The sequence below is a fragment of the Pseudoliparis swirei genome, chromosome 24 (assembly GCF_029220125.1).
Source record: "Pseudoliparis swirei isolate HS2019 ecotype Mariana Trench chromosome 24, NWPU_hadal_v1, whole genome shotgun sequence".
In the NCBI taxonomy this organism is placed as follows: domain Eukaryota; kingdom Metazoa; phylum Chordata; class Actinopteri; order Perciformes; family Liparidae; genus Pseudoliparis; species Pseudoliparis swirei.
The window spans coordinates 16,920,393-16,940,431 of NC_079411.1; the positions used below are offsets into that span (position 1 = coordinate 16,920,393).

General features: G+C 44.2%; 1 protein-coding gene across 1 annotated transcript; it reads right to left on the reverse strand.

Moving 5' to 3' along the window:
- Window positions 1–702: 702 nt before the first annotated feature.
- On the reverse strand, window positions 703–6,980 carry tyrp1b (tyrosinase-related protein 1b). Its single transcript, XM_056409304.1, has 9 exons — window positions 6,902–6,980; window positions 5,797–6,158; window positions 5,450–5,558; window positions 4,764–4,977; window positions 4,139–4,343; window positions 1,665–1,832; window positions 1,308–1,487; window positions 1,083–1,229; window positions 703–1,003 (listed from the first exon to the last, which is right to left on the reverse strand). The coding sequence occupies exons 1-9, from the start codon at window positions 6,913–6,915 to the stop codon at window positions 798–800; spliced, it is 1,605 nt and encodes a 534-aa protein (XP_056265279.1). The 5' UTR covers window positions 6,916–6,980; the 3' UTR covers window positions 703–797.
- Window positions 6,981–20,039: the final 13,059 nt, after the last annotated feature.

Here is a 20,039-nt window from a genome sequence, read left to right on the forward strand (position 1 = left end):
GGCGGGAAAATCTCCAGACTGTAAGACAGAGCACTTTCCAAACGACATGTCTGTCTTCTATCGAAGGACTTTATGAGGATGAAAGTGCTGATACCTATGTGCTATAGCTGTTTTCACGAATTATAAAAAATATATATATTTATTGTTTCTTGATCAGAGGCTAAAGACATAAAATGTTTCAAGCACATGACTCATACTGCATCAGTAATGTGTTACGTCCACATGAGGGCAGTGTGTGTGTGAGTGTGTGTGCGCTTGTGTGTGTGTGTGTGTGCTTCTATGAAGACATGAAGACATTTGCAAGGATTCGATCTGACTCATTGCTGAGAAGCAACATTACATCTAAGTGGTTTGCTGGTGAGCCTTCAGGCCTCAGACAAGCACATCTGCGCCTGCAGTACAGGCCTCTATATTAAGACCCGTCTGTAGTCTCTTCATACCGTACACCAGGGCATATTATTCACATGGAAATGGGCTCATTTTAAATAGACAATGAATGGAGCAGCAACATCCAACCCAATAGGACTGTCGCCATCATCTTAGAGATAGAAGAACTTTGTCAGCATGAGTACACATAAGTTAGGAGCTGATAAAGGGGACACTATCGGGGAGAAATAGTCTCCTATAGTGTGTGGGACTACTCACTAACAGCGGACTGTGACAACAATTGATACCAAATACAGCGTCACAGACACACAGACGATGGGTTCAAAACCAGCTCGACTTTATTAGAAGAAGTAAGTAAAGAAAAATCGAATGCGTGCAAATGTTAAGGCCTCTCGGGAAGAGGCGTGGATTTAGACAACGGACTGAGATTTGCCCAGCCTCCGGTCGTCTTCCGAGTAGCGCCGGAACGTCTCTCCCAGCAGCGGCTCCAGGGCCTCGGCCGAGCGGTCGGAGCGGACGCGCACGGCACAGGCGATGACGCCGCCCACCACCATCACGACCAGCACAGCCGCTACGATGGCTATGGTGATGATCTCAGACAGGGTGTAGGCACGTGCTGTGGGGTGAAGAGAGTGAGTGGAGGTCATGATTGGGTCATTGGGGATTTGTGCAGGCAGGAATGTGCCGCTATTCACCTGGCCATTGGACCTCATAGGAGTATCCCAGGTTTTCTGGGGCAGAGACGAACATCTCGGCGTTGGTGACGGGTGGCCAGAAGGGAACCATGTTGAATCTTCGGTTGTGCCCGATTGGAGCGTTCTCCTCGGGGTACACCACTTCGCCTGCAGGAGGAGGACACATCGGCTCATCTCTATATTCTACCGAGTTGGCCCCCCGAATCCAGCTGAGTCTTGACGTACCTGGTTGATGTCTGCCGAGCCACTCGTCGAAGATCGCATCGGTGAACGTGTGCAGCAGGACAAAGATGGGATCGTTGGGCGAGAGGTGAGTCTGTCCGCCGGTCCCGTTAAGGAAGAGGTGGGCTAGGTTGTGGAGGCTGCGGACCACTGGGTCGTACGTCCCCTGGGGGGAGCTGTAGCCTTGAAAAAAAACAGAAAAAGCAGAAAATTCAAGCTCTGATTTCCCGACATTAGAAAGCAACACATGTTGTGTTGGAGCCAGCGGCGTGTCCATGTGATTGGAAGATCCAGCCTGATTATCCTCCACAGGGTAATGGGAGTATGTTCTAACCCTGAACCCGGTGCGTAACCGTGCACCTTCAATGGTGTTCCTGAAGCTCCCGGAGGAGGTGGAGTAGTACGGTGGCGTGTCGAAGGCGTTGAGCTCCAGACAGTCCAACACATCCTGGGGCTCCGGCAACCGCTGCACCATGGGGCGTTCCACGTTGCCCGCTGGGTTCCTCCTGATGGGGCTGGTCTCTGTGCCTTGGGGATAAGGAGAGAACCCGAGGTCAGAGGTATATTATCACGCTCTAGTGCAGCGTAGTTACAGACAGAAGACTGTTCTTGTGAGCGCAATACCTCCGGGACGCCTGGAGGGAATCTGATACAAACGTCTACTTGCAATCAAGTTTGGCCAAAGGTCACTGTGCCCTCACGAAACACATGTTGTCCAATGAGAGAAGACGATAAAGTGGGGACATTTTGGACAGACGTGGATGTAAACTGCAACATGACTCGTTGGCGGAGGGAAACAACGCCGAGGCGATAGCTGTAGTTGGTTTGTGGGGCATTGCAGTTAAGATTCAGGCCATTGGTCCCAACAGAAATGGAAAAGAAAAATGATTAGAAATGTTGCAGTTTTTAACTACTTTCTAATTATAGAGTAGACTAGTTTATCAGTCTTAAACATGACAAGACAGCAGTTTTCCTGCTTAAATTATTCACTAAAAGTCAACAGTAGTGACTGGGAGCCCCCGTGACTGAAAAAAATAAATAAAGATTCTTCCTTCCAGCATGCATGATCTCTTTTTTCCTTTTTGTTGTTGTTGTACTTTCTCTCCCACACATGCACATGCACACACACACAGACAGACACACACACGCGCTTGCATACACACACTCAAACAGAGCTACATAACTGTCTGTCTGTTTGAAGATTATTCCCTCAGATCAAAGGAACCCGTAGACTGCTAGATTCCTGTCTTCAACGAGCACATACACAAATGAGCCCCCCCCCCCCCCAACCCATTAGGGAAGATGTTGCTTGTTGATGCATAAAATACCAGGTCACACGTTGGCCGTTCACGTGTTCTACCTGTTGTCAAATTCCCTTCTGTTACGTATGCATTTGTTCAAAAGGAACCTCCTTTAATGTGTTTGTAAAAGAGATCTGCGCTTTGGACATTCTTCCATTATTCCAGGAAAAAAAAAACTTTGTATGGATTAGATGTGGGAAAAGTCGTGATTTAGGGTTGTAATCTGGTGCCAGTGTGGAATGAGATCCAATCCCCGCAAATCTGATCACGTAAAGTCAAGCTTACAGCGTTCCACAGAGTTGCCCTATTCTGGTCTAAACCGCTCAGCCTAAGGGAAATTAACAATGGGGAAAACTGCAATAGAGAAATAAGGCCCAGTGAGGAGACGGCTTTCAAGTCCAAGTATTTTAAGATGGAGTGCTGTGTGGATGCACACGGCAACTCCGAAGAAGTTGCTCAACAAATCGACTCGTCTCAGACAAACGGTGGTAGTGCAGAGCGATATAGAATGCGGCCCAACAGCAGGGAGGTATTATTTATAGCAGCTTGTGTTCTACATGCGCTTTTTACGAGCTACTTTGTCCTCTTTTCTGATGCAGCTGTGTGTCAACACACCACGGTGTGGTGCAGCAGCCGAATACAGGTGCTCTGTCGCGGCCCTTGCTGGACACACAAGGCACCCTTTAGCATCTACGTAAAGCCAAGCCGTGTCCGGGAGAGTGATGGAAACCCCTCACACAGGGCGGGGGAGGAAGCTGGAGTTTAAGTCCCAAAATGAGGTTGAGTTATTTTGAAGATTTGTTTGTGATGTTTGTTATGTGTTTTCCATACTTATGTTACGTTGCTTGAGTTTTTCACATACTAGTTTACATTTTTCTTGGTTTACGTACTTAGTTTTTAGACTTAGTTTGACTTAGCTTAAGTATTTAGTTTAAGCTTTACTAAGTTTTATTTTATTTTAAGTACTGAGTTTACGTTTTACATTTTACTTAGTTCACGTTTTATTTAGTTTACATTTTACTGAGTTTACGTACTTAGTTTACGTACTTAGTTTTTATACTTAGTTTACGTTTTACTTAGTTTAAGTACTTAGCTTAAGTTTGACTACATTTTATTTTACATAGTTTACGTACTTAGTTTACATTTTACTTAGTTTACATTTTACTGAGTTTACATACTTAGTATACGTACTTAGTTTTTATACTTAGTTTACATTTTACTTAGTTTACATAGTTTGTTTACATTTTACTTATAGTTCACGTTTTACTCAGTCTACTTACTTAGTTTACATTTTACTCGGTTTACTTAGTTTGTATACATTTTACTTAGTTTACATAGTTTGTTCATGTTTTACTTAGTTTATGTTTTACTTGAGTTTACGTACTTAGTTTACATTTTATTTGAGGCTATGTACTTAGTTTACGTTTTACTAAGCTAACGTTTGACTGAGTTTCCATCTGACAAAGTGTCAGTAGGTGATGAGTTGTTGTGAGAGCGTGTTGGTACAGTGTGCGTTACTGCAGCGGTCCTTACTGTTGCACACGGTGCCCAAAGAGTCGTAGTCTTCCACGCTCTCACAGATGATCCTCCAGTGGGAGAACACGGAGTTGGAGCTGATGGAGCTGATGTCGAAGGAGCTCCTGGCTCCGAGCAGCTCGTCGGTGCAGATGTCGCACTCGCTGCCTCCGATGGCAAAGTTCCAGTAAGGCAGGGCGAAGGTTGGGTTGCCTAGCATGTCCTGCAGAGATATTCACGGATGGATCAATCAACACATGTGTAAGAAAAAGTTAAATTCCATAATTATTCATTAAACAATGCCATTAAATCACCTCCTCCCATTATTGTATGCCACCATCTTTGAATTTTCAATCCTACATTATTTCCCACTAATTCTCTCATTTTCTTACAATGTTCCACCTTTGGTATACATCCCATTTACCTCCATCTGCCCTCCTCCCTCTTTTCCCCCCTTTCTCCTGCAGGATGGATTTCCGCTCCGTCTCCATCTCTTCAAATCCTCCCACTCATTCCGTCCTCCCCTCATCATCCCACCCCCACTTCCTCCATCACTCCATCAGCCGAAAAATCCACCTCTCTATCCTCATTTTCCTTATTCCCCTTCCACCCTTCATCTCACCCACCCCGTCTCTATTCTCACCTGCATGTCTCGCTCCAGTTGCAGCAGATGAAATCGGTGCCAGGTGACAAAACCTGGGCCCTCGTGGGAGAAGTCGACGCCTCCGAAGCTGCTCTGGCCCGCCCCCAAGTATGTTTTACTGACAGAGTAATAGTGGCTCCAGACAAAGTAGTTGTAAATGGTGATGTTCTCAAACTGCGGGGTGTTGCCATCGGGCCCAAACACCTCCTGGTACCTACAGATGAGAGGAGCAGCGGGATAAATTACACCTTGTGTTTCTTCTTCTTTCTTTTTTTAAATTCCCCGACACGCCACTTTAAAATAGCCTTGTTTATCTTCTTGCTTTTCAAAGCCAAAAAAAAACACAATTGTTAAGTATGCGTGTGAGAATTTTTTTTTAAGGAGCTGTGCTACTTAGAAGATTATAAACCCTTTTACTGCAGCCCAAATTGATCATTTGCACTTCCACCTGCTGCTTAGGCAGAAAGCTGCCCAGAGAAATTTCCTGAATTCCCTGATAACTTTTAAAACACAGCATGGGGCCGCCTATAGCTGTATTACTGGGGCTTTCAACTGCCAAACTTAGCTACACTGAGCCTGAAGGTCTTTGGGCGAAGCTCGGCTGTCATACAAAGACAGGCTGAATAGCGATCAATCTCCTTCTCAATTACCATAAATGTGTGTGTGTGTGTGTGTGTGTGTTGTACCGGCGTGTGCAGACAACCAGATCGGGGTGGACCGTCCACTTAGCTCGGTCCAAAGCGTTCACAAACGCCTTCTTCTCTGCTGTGCTCATCTGCATGATATTCCTCCTGACTGGAGGGAGGTTAAGGGGGAGGAGGGAGACAGGAGGGCAGGGAGAGAGAGGGAGAGGGAAAGGGAGAGAAAGAGAGAGAGAGAGAATAAGGGGTTTTCAAGGTGTGGGAGGAACGAGGGAAGAGAGGATGAGAGAAGAATGCTATTAGAAATGAACACACTGCTTTACTTCGAACAGAAAAATGCTTCGCCATATTCCCCTATACATCTTTCGAGACCCAGACCTCCATCCTCTTACCCACAGAGATCCTCTGATCACAGTCTGGTCCAGTCAGCCCGTGTCGACACTGCCCGCAGTTATAGCCACTGAAATTCCTGTTGCACTGGCAGGTGCGGTTGAAAAATCTCAGCGGCCACCTCTCTCGGTCGTCGCGCCCGGCGTAAGGGTACTGGGGCCCGTGGCGCCGGTTGTCTGCCGCGATGGCCACACACTGCCCCCGGCCCGTGTCGGAGCCACACTCGTCCCCCACCACCACCCCAGCGGGGGATGGGCAGCACTGGCCGCTCTGCAGGCCCACGGGGGTGACGCACTCCCGGGGGAACTGGGCCAGCGTTAGGGTGACGCACAAGGTCGCCAGCAGAAGAGCCGCTCTCCACATGCTGCTCCCCCAAAACATCCAGAGGAGAGGAGGGGGTGCACCAGGTGAGGGAGATGGGGAGAATGAAGTGAGGATAAAGTAGGTTAGGAATTTGAGAAACGCAAAGATGGAGGAGACACTTTTGTTTTACATCCAGCCATCTTTTTCTAAACCACTTATCTCGGGCCGCACGGCGGCCAGAGCCGATTCCATCACACAGAGTCAGAACTGCTCTGTGTTCTCTTGTTAAAGACAATTTTCTGAACATTATTCCAAAACTTCACTTCTTACACCCCCCTGCAGACAGTGCGAGTCCTTATTCATAATTCAGAGTCATTAGCTCTCGACTCTTACAAGTTCAGAAATGCTTTCAACAACAGACAGCCAGCAACGATTTTCTTCTATTTCTTTCTTTTTTTTGCAATTATATGTTCTTGTCTTTTTAGGCTTTTTGATAAGGAATGAATGAATGGACTGAGTCAAGGTTTTGGCGAATGCAATTATTTTTCTCTCAAGCAAACAGTGATAACAGCTACTGAAGTTAAGTTACCAATTAAAGAAATACAAGTGTTTTACATGTTGCTCCTTGGCAGAGATCCTTACAACTTTTGCCAACAGCTTAGTTGTAAATTAGTCCCATATTTACTTTCAGTTTGTAAATGTTGCAGAAGCAATCGTTCACACTGTTAGGTTTTTAACACTTATTGCATTATACAGTTAATTATGTGAAAAAACAAAAGCCCCAGTGTAGTATGCGTCCCCTACCTCTGACTGTGCATGCTGCTCCTCTCTTTCTGCAGAACTGTAGCCCCCCAAGAGTCGGCCCACTCCCTCCTCGTGGCTTAAATAGCTACTGAGCGCATGACCTGACCTCTTTGGAGCTTGTGTAAGATCTTTCGAACATTCTTTCATAGGCATTATGATCACAACCCTAATGACGCTCGTCTGTGTGGTCACTCGAGCAATAAAAGAATCGACTGTGAGATCGCCGTCACACTTTTTAACGAGACCCCTTCAACAACACGCCGATGGTTTCTTAGGTGTGGGGACAGTTAGGTTTCTGGGGGCCACTGGTTCCATCTGGTAACACATTTAGCATTCCTGATTTGGAAAAGACAGACATTGCAACAAAAAAAGCCAACGCACACATTCAATAGTCTCGGTTTTTTATTTGGTATTGTTCGGATCACAAACGATCATAGAAAGTTAAAAACCAAGTTTTAAACATCGTGTAAATAATTACATTTTCTATTTTTTTTTTCCCTTCATCTGTTGACTGGTTTTCATTTTAATGAGACCGTGAAGATACGGTACCCTGCGCTAGCGCTTGTGAGTCGCTGTTTTGTTTTTTACCCACTGCCCCGTTCTACATCATGTCTGATGTGGTCAGCATGAAGAACCTTCCCTCAACATTTTATTCAAATCAAATTAGAGTTGTGACACTTTTTTAAAATCCCATTTACACACACACACACACACACACGCATGCATACAGAGTATTTTAAAACACACTCTTCCACTTCACTCATCCCCCATGGGTTTATGCGCACCCTTACTTCCGCAGATTTACACGTGCCAAACATGTGACAGCGTCTCTGTCTGACAGCCGCACAGGCAGACGCGCAGTCCTGAACACCAACATGCTAATGTTGTTATGTACAGTCGTCATTACAGTCAGAAACCAAGGCAGTCAGCGTTGGGTTGGTTAGGGTTAGCAAAGTGGCTTTTTAAAATATTTTTTCGATTTGGATACAGCAGGAACAGAGGGAACGGTTGGATCCTCTACAGAATGGAAGTCCTGAGGTCTTGTGAGGAGTCGGGTCCTGGCCCGGTGTTGGCCGATTCCTCTGCTGAGCTGGGCGGGAGGTTGGACATGGCTGTTGTGCGCCCCTCTTGGTGCCGCTCTTTGTTTCGGGCCAGGGTCGAAGCGACGTCACATGCGTTGAGTGCTGCTATTCTGGTAGAGAGAAGACACGGGGCGGATGTCAGCCATCTAGCAGTCGGGTCAACAGCGGCGAGTTCTGTTCGACTGCAGGAATAATAACGACGCAGCGCAAATCAAAGACAGACTGGTTCTCTCGGTGTACTGAGGGGGCCAAGAAAACACAAACACAACTTAATGTTGTTGTTTTCATAATGGCCGTCAAACTGCTGTTGTACACGCTGCGAGCGAATGCTAATATTGTAATCGCGGGGTCTGTTTATTTAATGATGCACCAGATGGAGAAGCATTTGCAAACTGTGGTGGAAGGAGATACGCTGGGAGGTAATGACACACCTAGATATAAATAGATCAGTGGATATCATCGGCTGATTGTAGGTGACGGCGTCCTGGACGCAAGAAGTTGTAAAAGTGCTGTATGCGTTTTAAATATGCGCCGGTAGATTGACTCTCAAGGCTATTCAAACTGCCATATTAAGTTTGCGTGTTCATTGTTATTTAAGTCCTTCATTACTCCCTCTGGTATGGTGCACAGTCGAGCGCTGCAGGAACAGCGTGCAAGGGTTGTTGGGTAGTTGCCTGAAATAAGGTCTGTGGTTGACACAGGCATAAGAGATTTTAATGTGTTGTTCTACAAAATGGAATATGTCCGTAAATATACCCACTCAATAATGTTGACGCTTTTCCCTGTATTTTAAAAATGTGGTTGCTAACAAGTGGCTGCATGGCAGCTACATATCACCATCCCACTGACCAGTCTGCTTTCTCAGCAGATCTCAGCTGTGCTCTCAGTTGTATAGCTCACATTTCAATATTTAAAATGATCAATCATGCTTGATGACCAATCTTTTCCATTTCAAATCCTTCATCCCTGCCGTTCGGTTTTCTAAGTGGCTAGATGCATGGTGCAAACCATAAACTGATTATAAGAGATGCCACCCATTGGTTTGAGGATTGCCATTTTGAAGCCGGTTCCAAATGTTTGCCATTGCCTTCTTGGCTTTTTGCAAGCCGTAGTGACCTGTCAATCACAAGGTAACCTGGCCTAAAGCATAGCCATACGTTATCGTCTATCTTACATTAAATGGGACCATAATTTACGAATTGAACATCATACTGTATTGTAGAAGACTTGGACCTAGGGATTGAGACCAGAAACTCATGTTTACAATGTTTACTGAGGGAAGAAACCAAGAGAGATTTAGGGTAATTTTCTTATAGACTTCTATATAATCTGACTTTTCCCCGCATGCTTTCCATTATAGAGAATGCAAGTGTATGGCACTTCCACATTGGCTACACCTTTCAGAAGTGGAGGTTGCTACCTGGTGAAAATCCAGCATCTAGTCCAATAGTATTCTAAGGAGCATGTGCAAACTGATATCTTTGGTTTGAACCATTTCTCTGTTATATCAACCAATGTCGTCCTTATTTTTTATTAAGCCAATGTACGTACATGACTGGCTTCCACAGTTCATCAACACTCACTGAATTCTGGTGTGTCCGAGGAGCAGCCCTGTGTGCTGTAGTTGTTGAGACTGCTGCTAAATATGTGACGGATAGTTTTCTAAAAGTGACTTTTGTGGTTTGTCAGTAGTGTTTTCAGTGATTCTTTCTTTTCATGGCAACTTGATTCTCACTGCTGATATTTCATCTCTTAACAAGGACCCATTCCAAGATGAGTCTGTTCACTTTTTAATAATTCAATGTTGCTTTGTTATCGCCTGTGCTATGCACACGTCAGACTTCTCTTTGGAATTCAGATTTCATCCTGGACCCCACGTATACTTCCACATGGTCGCTCCTCACGCACGCAGACCTTTTGCTTATTATTGATCCATGCCTTGCTAGTCTATTTAGGAATAATAGTGGTATTACTCAGTTCACAGGACTCACACTCTCATGTGACCCAGCTAGCAGCCTCCTGAGTGCATAGCTTAGCCTGGAGGGTATCAGCTGAGAAGCACACAGCTGGTGCACTGAACCACAAGATTGCAGGTCAGTGCACAACATGTAGTCGGAGGGCGTCGGGCAGGCCTGACATCCGGCTCATGTCGGTGACTGATACTATAGAAGTCAGTTTGGTGGTCGCAAAAAATATGACTCTCGTGGGAAATCTAGCAAATAAGTGGGCCGACTCCCTGAGCTCAGTGAGATGTAAACCACGTAGCGCTGGAAATGAAACCTTGAAATAGTTTCAATCAGACAAAAGAGCTACGTGGTGTACTTACAGCTCCCAATAAATCAAGCAGAGCAAAGTTTGGAGATTATTAGTTCAAGGCCAACAATGAGCCTTTTCTTTGCTATATTAAAGCCACTACGAGGAACGTTCCTTTAGTGTTGACTTTGGCACCCCCTGTGGACGAAGGTAGTAGTGTGTGGTCGTGTTTTCGTCACGTTTTTCTCTGCGTTAGTGGTTACGAATGTCGTGTAGAAATCGTTTTGATCTATAGTCCATCTGTATGTCTGTATCTATGTAAACGATACAGATGTTCGATGGATGTTTACGTGTGAACATACTGTTGAGCGTCCCCATTGCCTGCAGGAAGTGTGTCGTCGCTGCAGTCGCCTCCCGTAGCTGCCTCCGGTTCAACACACCCTGCCTCACACGCATGGAGGTATGGGGTGCTGCACGCACACACACACACACACACAGACACACATACATCTTAGATATTACTGCTGTTGCTGACTATTGCCCATCCACCAATTAACTGCATGCTGTGTTGGTTCCTGTGGAAAAAGAATTTTAAAAAACAGTACAGCATATTACTGAAAGGCATTTTTCTTTTCTTTTTTTTCTTTTACGAGAGAAATACTGAACCAATACTTGGTACAGCCTCCTCATGTCACCATCTATCAGCGTGAAAAATGTTAGCTGCAGCTTGTGCAACATCAGAAGCAATCATGTACCAGTACTGCTGGAAGTCCCATCTGTGATTGTAGCGCTGCTGGTGCTCCAGCTACCAATCAGATGGCGTATTTTCTACTAATAGAGAAGAAGCTCTGGGATATGGTGGGTACTTGTGCGAATGCAAAGTTTTATTTTGAAAACAATTCATAAAAAGTAAAGAGGCAAAAACAGAGTCTTTTCAAAAAAGATTAAACCAGAAAAGAAAAAAAACATTATCGAGTACGGTAAGATTAGGTTGAAATGGAAATCTATTTCTATACGAGGCTCTTGGATGTATAAAGTAGCTCGTTATGTCAATGGATGCTACAGGAAATAAAAGTGTCTAGAATCTGAGCCGCAAAATGATAGGCTATGAAATAACCCCTTTTTTTCTCTGTGTTCCATGAGTGCCCCGAAACCAGTGCTGCCTACCTGCTTTTGTTACGACATTTGAGGATAAAGATAATGATGATAACGGTCTCCAGAACCAGGAAGGCTGCAGCAGAAATAGCCCCAATCTTCCATGCCTCTAGGCCCTGCTCACTTGTCTCTAAATAGATGTATTGAGAGAGAGAGAGAGAGAGAGAGAGCGCAATAATAGGAAGGGCAGACAAGGAGAAAACTTGTCATCTGATGCACACGTCGCCTTGCAACGGCTAGATCAACTGTCCCTCATCTGCACATAAAGGAGGCTGTACTCCGACATTCCATCTGTTTCACACTATCACATTGAAGCTTTCCAGGAAAAAAAGAAAGAAAATACCCGTTTTTCATTTTACAAGCTGTTTGTAAGTTGCGTCAGCTCTATGGGCCATGTGTTTGATGCATAGAGGGCATAGAGACGCTATAAAGTAAATACCTCTTCTACGTTTCGATGAGGCAGAATATTGTGACGGGAGAGTCCCAACTTGCTGGTCTTCCCCACCAATCAGTGTGTAGTCAGCCTGCTCCACTGTTTATTCATATGGAAAAACATCAACTTGGCCATCTGCATATTTAGCTGGCAGAAGCAGGATGATGATCTGTTTTCATATTCTCCACTCTACCCAAGTTTTAAGCTGCAGAAAATCTGCTGTAATATATACCCAAAGCCCATTTTTCCTTTGCCAGATATCCAAGTCCTAAAACTGCACTTGAGAAGAGTGTGTTTATTTTCTATTTTCAAGTTAAACTCCCCTCAAATTGTCCCCAAGATGAGACACTGCAGGTGACAACATCAATTGATCGATTTTGAGATTTCAGGCTATTTTGCTTTCATAACACGTCTTTTTTACTACTTTGTCAACTGTAGATTTCTTCTGAAACTTAGCATAAGATAATGCCTCATTTCCATATTTAAACATACAATTTTAGGAAACTAAATAAAAGTAAGTCAGTTTCATGGCGATAAACTGAATAACAGGTCACATGTTCAACCTATTGAGGAGCCTCCCCTTCATTAAGAAATAATTATCAATACCAGAAGAGTAAATAGGGGAGTCAACTGTGATATATATATATATATAAATATATTTTCTTTTAGATTTTGAAATCTTTTTATGTTTGATTTTACCTTTGTTTCCGGCTGCATCTTCCACCAGCTCATTGGCCTCCCCTGGTTCCTCCCCATCTGCCTGAGGGATTTCAGCTAGAACATCTTTTACAATATGATCCAATGTTGGTTGGGTCTCAACGGGGTCATGTGGCGAAAGGTCATCAGTTGGGGCAAGGATCTCATTGTCCTTGTTGGGAGTCTCCTCACCAAGGGCATTTTCTCCAGGCTCCACCCCACCTTGGGATGGTCCAGGGGTCTCGGGTCTCGACTCCAAGGAGGCCTCATCCCCGTCCTCCGGATCTGGGGCAGAGATCACTGGCACTTCTAGGTTTGGTATGTGGCACACACATGAAAATGAAGCCGAGAGGTCAAGGTTTAGGGTTTGTCGAGTGGACCTATGGAATTTAGGATAATGCATAGATGTGCTGCAACTGATATTGGAAGGTGGTTTATGACTTGTCTTCACAGTGCTGCATGTGTATTTAGGATAATAGTCGTTTTGCATCTGTCACAACTATTGGGTTTTTAGAGATTTTTTTAGACGTTTCAACTGATAAATGAATAATGTTTTCTTGCCAGGATATTCTGCGTAAACATTTTCTTGATACAAAAAGCTTATTAAAACATGTCAAAACCTCAGTTGTTTCCAATCCAACCAGAGCAGCTATTGTTGAATGTTACGCCTCTTTTAGGGCAAACCAATATTATTGTAAAGTGTATTGTAAAGTGTATAAAACGAGCTTATAATCTTAATTTAAGAGCTTTCCTATGTTAAAGTAGGTTAAGATGCAAATAATGCAAGCTCAACCAAAGCTGCTGCGTCTAATGCAACTGAAAGTTTAAAGACAAATGCCATTCTAGTTTTAGGTGTTTGTGATGAAAATAATGAGCACCCATATTTCACATATTCATCAATTCAGATGTTACACTATATATTTTACATATTCATCAATTCAGATGTTACACTATCATTAGATAAGAGATGCGCAGAAAGTAGAGTGAGCCGAAATATGGTGCTCATTAATACAATGGGAAGAAATATCGACCAGAAGATTTAGATTTTTTGGGATTTTGGAGGTTTCTGATGTTGTCGTTTGGTGCCAGCCTCAGAGGCCTAACTTCTTTGGGCCACAACACATATCTCACCTTGATCCTCTTTTTCACTGCTATGTGAGGTCTCCGGAGCAATCTGCTCCTCTTCTCCTGCTGGTTGGTCACCTCCCTCATTCTCCAGCACCGCTGATTCTCCCTTGGTTATGCTCGCTTCCCCCACATCCATCCCTTCTGCCATTACGTTTTCCGCAGCTCCTCCCTCCAACACCACCTGTTCTTCCTCTTCCTCCGGTCCTTCGTCATCCTTCGCCATGTATAGCTCCTCTACTGGTTCCCCTACTACCTTGTGTTTGGTCTCTAGCTCCAATTCATGATAATGTCGGACGATGGCGTCACCTTCCAATTCATCCACCTGCGTTTCTCCATTTCCCCACTCGTCCCCTATCTGCTCCATGTCAGACACCGTCAGGCTGGGGTCAGGCTCTACCACGGTCTTCGGCTCTCCGCCTGTTGCCACCTCCACAGCAGCTGGGGTTTCCTCCACCTCCTGCATTTCTGCTTCAGATGCTCCTTTTTCTTCCGACAACACAGCCTGCTCCATGCCGTCCTCCGGCCTGGCCTCCCCGACATCCAAATACCCTTCTGTCTCTTCTAACACAACCACAGTGTCTTCTACAATCCTCTGATTGACTTTTGTGCCCAGAGACTCATCGATAACCTCCACTATATCTGCCTCTACGCCCGCTGTGGTCTCCTCCTCATGTCCAGCCACTGTCTCCCCGTCGTCCTCGACAATCTCTTCTCCCGCCTCAGCTATAACTTTGAATGCATCCACCACCGCGACCTCCTGCTCCTCTCCAACACCTTCATATCCCCCCAAGCCACCGATATCTTTGGCCTCCACCTCCTCCACTGCCTGCTCCAACATCTCAGCCTCTGTGGCAGCTTCCATTCCTCCTTTTTCTTCCTCGGTGTCATCCTCCTCAGACGCCTCCCGCACTGCTTCCTCATCTGCTTTCCCTTCACCTCCTACTTCTACCTGCCCCCGAACTGCCTCCACCACCCTCTCCAGCAGCTCCTTCAGCAATTCCTCTGCCCCGCGGCTCTCCACCTGCTCTGAGGCCTCCTGCACGGCCTGCTGCACCTCCTTCAGGCTAGGGGGGGCCACCGGGGGTACCACCTCTGCAGGGGGCAGCTCTAGTTCCTGGGGTGTTGCTGGGCCATCTGTCAAGGTGACCACTGTGGAGGATTGGATGGAGGTAGACGGACCTGAGGAGATAGTATCAAATATTGATGGTGTTTTGTAGCAGTTGTTGTCATCAGATACACCTTGAATACATGATATGGGGTGTGTTTTGTATTGATACCAATGATTAGGGAATGTCCAAGAAACTAGTCTAATGATTATAGTTATGAGTATATTATTGATGATATTGCCATATGTGGCACCATATTAATGGCATCCTGTATAACAGCAACTATATAACAACATGCTGTGCCCTCACCATTGTTTGCTAGATAATGCCAGTATTCACTGAAGACAGAAGCATTAGTTAAAAGTCAATGCAAGTCTATCGGAAATGATTAAGTACATTTGCGGTTTGGAGGATATACAAAATACAAAGATATAAGCCCATTTGTGTAATGCCACCCTACCTTCAGACATGCAGTGTTGTATCAACAAAACCACGAGGAATCCCGTAAAAAAGCAGTACTCCATGTTGTCAGAGAAAACATACAAAAAATGATACTCCAAAAACAATCCACGGTCTATCCCAGGAGAACACTCTTTACTTCCTTTTGTTTTATTCAATCTTGCTCAAACGTCAAGTGTGTGAGAGCGTGTATGCCACCGCAAGACCGTACACTCAGTGTGTCGACTCTGGATGGTTGGACAGTAAATTGGGCCCAGGGCAGGGAGGGCGATGTTAATGGGTGACGTTGAAAGGAGGGAGGGTGAAAAAACGAACATCGCCATGTTAAATATTGCCCCTCTGAGGTGTCTCCGTGTCACCAGGTGTCTCTATGGGCGTTGGGAGGGGGAGGGGGTAAGGTAGCACTTCAGTGCTAAATGCTACCGAGACCCTTACAAGGGCCGTGGTGAAGCTTGGGCGGCATGTCACACACATAGTGAACCTAGGAAGAGCAATTATAGATGAGCTGCGAGTTTGAGGCGTGACCGATGCAACCATTAGGGCTTGACTTGGAGTTAGAGGAAGAAGGGCAAAAGCAGAAGTTCATAATAATATCACAATGTGCCTGACCATAAAGTAGCATTGTTTATCTTTATCAAGTGTTTTCATGGATTGCTTTGTAAGGCCTTTCTTTCTACTACACTATACACCTCATTTCTATGTGGGTATATGGGTCGACTGTGGGTCAGTGTTTAGCAGGTCCGTCTTTCAATCAGGGGAATCGGCGGTTCAATCCCCGCCCTAGTCGATTTCTCCTTAAGCAAGACACTTAACCCTGAATTGCTCCCTGTAGCTGTGTCTACAGTGTATGAATGTAACATGATTGTAAATTGCTTTGGATAAAAGCGTCAGCTAAATGTAATGTCACCAGGGTTCGATTGGCACGGCGATGACGTGTGGTTTCCAACAAAGACATCCATGTTTATAGTGTTATGCAATACAAAGAACGTTTATGTTATATGGATTTCTAACGCGTGCCTGTTCTGTCTGCCGATGGCACGGTGAGTGTAGGAATACACGGAAATTGAAAGTGGGTGTTACATTAATTTGGATCTATCTGTAAATGTACAGTGGCAGCCACAGTGTATTGCCGGGGGCGATGAGAAATCCCCAGCTCAGTTCATGTGCAGGAAGTTTATTTAAATTAATTTTGGGTGGTAATCATTGGCACATCAGCACTCGGACTGAAGTGTTTCAATTGTCTCTGTGGACGAGCAAACACAAAGATTCACGATGTAAACTGAGAGCTCAGTAATGAAGGAGTGAAGAAGCCAAATAAACAGTGCTAAATACAGTGGAGGTCCAGAAGGCCGACTTCTTTTGCAAAGCTCGGCTTGTGGGTGCGGCTCTCGGTCCACCACATTCATCCCGACTCAGCCATCTGACAGACAAGTATTACATGAATTGCTATAAAAATGGTTGAAAGAAATGATTCCCAGATGATGAATCCTAATGCTTTGATGACTTCGTGAGATTGTCACGTGTGGCTTTGAGTGACATCACTGTACATTAGGCTCAAACGTCACTGTGCCTCACAGAGCTTCTAGCATGATGATGAGTGTCATTTTGACAAAACTATAACCATTGAAAGCGGACGACTTCGGTTCTATAAGCAGATTATTTAGGAATGATGCTGTCCCAAGCTTTTTGATCCAGATAGCACTTTTCATTGATGGCCAGGTCAGTGGGAAACAATGGCTTAATAATAGTCGCCCCTCTGGGAAGCGATAAAGAAACTTCCGTTTCAATGAAATCAGCTGATCCTGAACTTCAGTGCGTTTACATGATGGTATAATTCGAATCTTGCTTTAGTCGGACTATGCTATCTTTTGGGGGATCTGCTATTATCCCAATATACATGGCAGTGAGTAATTCGAATCATTGGCCGAAAGCATGTCATATCCGATACGATAGGTGGCGCTGTTTTCATTACAACTCGTGGTGATACAGCCATTTCCGCTTGACCTCTTCACCACTACCAACAACAACCAACAACAACAACATCAACATTTCGAGAAAGATGGCGAACAGAGAGCAAGGCGAAGCTACATCCCTCTACTATTCTTCCATGATGTTAATAGGAGTACAGCGAATGCAAATGGCGCTATTGGCTGATTTGATAACGGAGAGAAGACGCCGTCGCTCTTTCGACTTCCGGGTCACGACATGGGAGGGAGGGGGGAGGAGGGCGGCGGGATCTCAAGCATGCGCAAAGACGCAAAGTCCAGTTCCTAATCCAATTCACCGTTACATGCCGCGATAGTCGAATTATCAACCGGATCGGACCGAGCTATCCAGGGGTGTTAATCGGATCGTAGTCGGACCGCACATAGTCGAACAAAGGTGTTTACATGAAACGGATAATTCGATTTCAGTCCGACTAAGCCAGTTATTCGAATGCATGTAAACACGGTCATTGACTCACATGCCAAAAATGCCAGCGTCACACAACTATAAACCTTTGTCACTGAGCCAATGAGATTGCCAGACCCAACAGCTTATTATGTCGCTGGCCCCTCAGCATTAACACTGACAGTGTGCTCCGAGCTAAGAAACTAACTATGGAAATAATAGAGACATTTTGTTGCTGTCAGTGTTGATATGAGAACATGTCAGTGCTATTCTCTGTGGTCCCTTGGTTGCTTTGAAGCAACAAAACATACGCCAATTGTTTTGTTCTCAGCTTATTTTGTTGCTTTCTTTTGGAAATCTGTCTAACTTTATTATTTTGTTATCTTTTTCTCTCTTGCTTTCCCTCATTCGTGACTGCAGGAGATTAGGTCTAAAAGGTTAATGCGGTCACATGCCCTTCACGTTGTGCTTTGTGCTACCAGGCGGTAGCACTCCATACTCGGCTTGTGACCGGGCTGGAGAGGGGGATTATTACAATGATGCACACTGTATATTGTCTACATACACCAGTCTTTACTTCTATAGCTCAACACACACACACACACACACACACATATGTATTGTGTACAATCACACGCAAACACTCACGAGTATAAACGCTGGATAGTATTGGGAAACTAATTTAAAGTGAGTTTCACATTTTTCTGAGGCCAAATTGCATTTTAAATTGTAAAAAAAGTGCAAGATTTCTCTATTTGTTTTATGGGACACATTATTTGAAAATTGAATTGCAAATATCTCTACAGAAACCATCTTACAGAAACCATCTTACACTCTTCTCTGTGTGTGTGTATGTGTGTGTGTGTATGTCTGTGTGTGTGTGTGTGTGTGCGCACACTAATGATCCCGAGCCCTTTCTCTCTCTCTCTCTCTTTCTCTCTCTAGGTTATGTGTTTCCCCAAAGCCCGTAAGTGGTGGCATTACTTGTAATTTAATGAACCAAAATGGTTTACGTTTTGCTATACGTTAAAGCGTAGCTTCTGAAGCTGGTCTATGTTTAGGGTGGGGGGAGTGGTGGGGAGGGATGGTGGGAGACCCTGTTCTGTGAGGCCATAGGAGTTGTTGTCTGTATTTCACATGTCACTGTTGGTATTTCAGATGTGCTCTCCATGAAAAGGGGAGGGGGGGGGGGAGAGACTGAGTAACCAACACTAACCTCTACCTGAGCCTGGTCCACGGTCCAAACTCCCCGACTCTAACTGCTGAACAACATTGCTTATCAACAAGGTACAAGGATGAATGTATTAAATGACATATTCATAGCACTTTACTGTAACACATTTGGGTAATACTTTATAATAACGACACACTTTATAATTACTCATTCTTAGCATTAGTTAAGAATGAGTAAACAATTCATTCATCATTTATAAAGCATTGTTCCAATATTAATACTCATTAGTATGTAATTCATAAACAGTTATGAATGTTTTATCGTTGATTAATAATCTTGACTATTATGCATGTTTTTATTGGCTTTTCATACTTTATAAATTATGTAATCCCCCATTTGTAAATTAAGTAACATATATGACAAACCAATTATTAATGATTTATAGATGATTAATGAGATCATTTATTAAGTGTTAGTACATTTAAAAAAAATATATTTGAATGTCAATTTCTTATTTATACTTATACTGATTTAGATATGCACTAATGGTGAGGGACTATGTTAACATGTGCTTTATAAATGTGTTTTAATACTGCAATTCATGATTAATTCAGGTAGTTACTTGTCGTAACTTGAGTTTTGTGTGTGACCTTGTCTAAAGTGAGGACTATCTTTGCATTACAAATCATTTATAAATGGCATGAATAATTCAGGTAGTTACTCGTGGTTAATTAACCGTTAGTTAGGTTTTTGGTGTGAACTTATTTAAAGTGAGGACTACCTATGCACACAAAACTCCGAACTAAGTCGAAGGGGAGCGTGGACCCGGGCCTGAAAGAATGCCCGCTTGTGGTAGGCTACGAGTGCTGAGTATGTTTCTTAGTTTGCTGGCACGTTCACATTATTGATTATGAGTTAGTATATAATCAATAATGTGAACGTGCCAACAAACTAAGAAACATACTCACCACGTTGATTATGAGATCTAGCTATGACCTGGATTGGTTACAACTAAGATGACGCCTGTCAGTCAAGACTAGCTCACTAGCTCGTCAAAGAGTGCTAGCTGGCTAACTAGCTTGCTACTTATTATGAATCAAGTTGATTTTGATCTATTTTTGTACATCTGTCGAACTTTTCTAAAATGTAAAGTTACATTTCTTCCAGAGTAAGAACAAAAGTAGCTTAAAAAAGTCAGGATAAACTTTGTGAGAATAGAAAAAAAGAGAGGCGCCAGATCCGGATCTGTGTGGAAAAGAAA

Excerpts from the sequence above, each read along its gene's own strand:
- tyrp1b (XM_056409304.1), bottom strand. Across the intron at positions 4,344-4,763 it reads AACTGGAGCGAGACATGCAG|GACATGCTAGGCAACCCAAC; the intron begins GTGAGAATAGAG and ends ATATCTCTGCAG. Across the intron at positions 1,230-1,307 it reads GCTCGGCAGACATCAACCAG|GCGAAGTGGTGTACCCCGAG; the intron begins GTACGTCAAGAC and ends CTCCTCCTGCAG.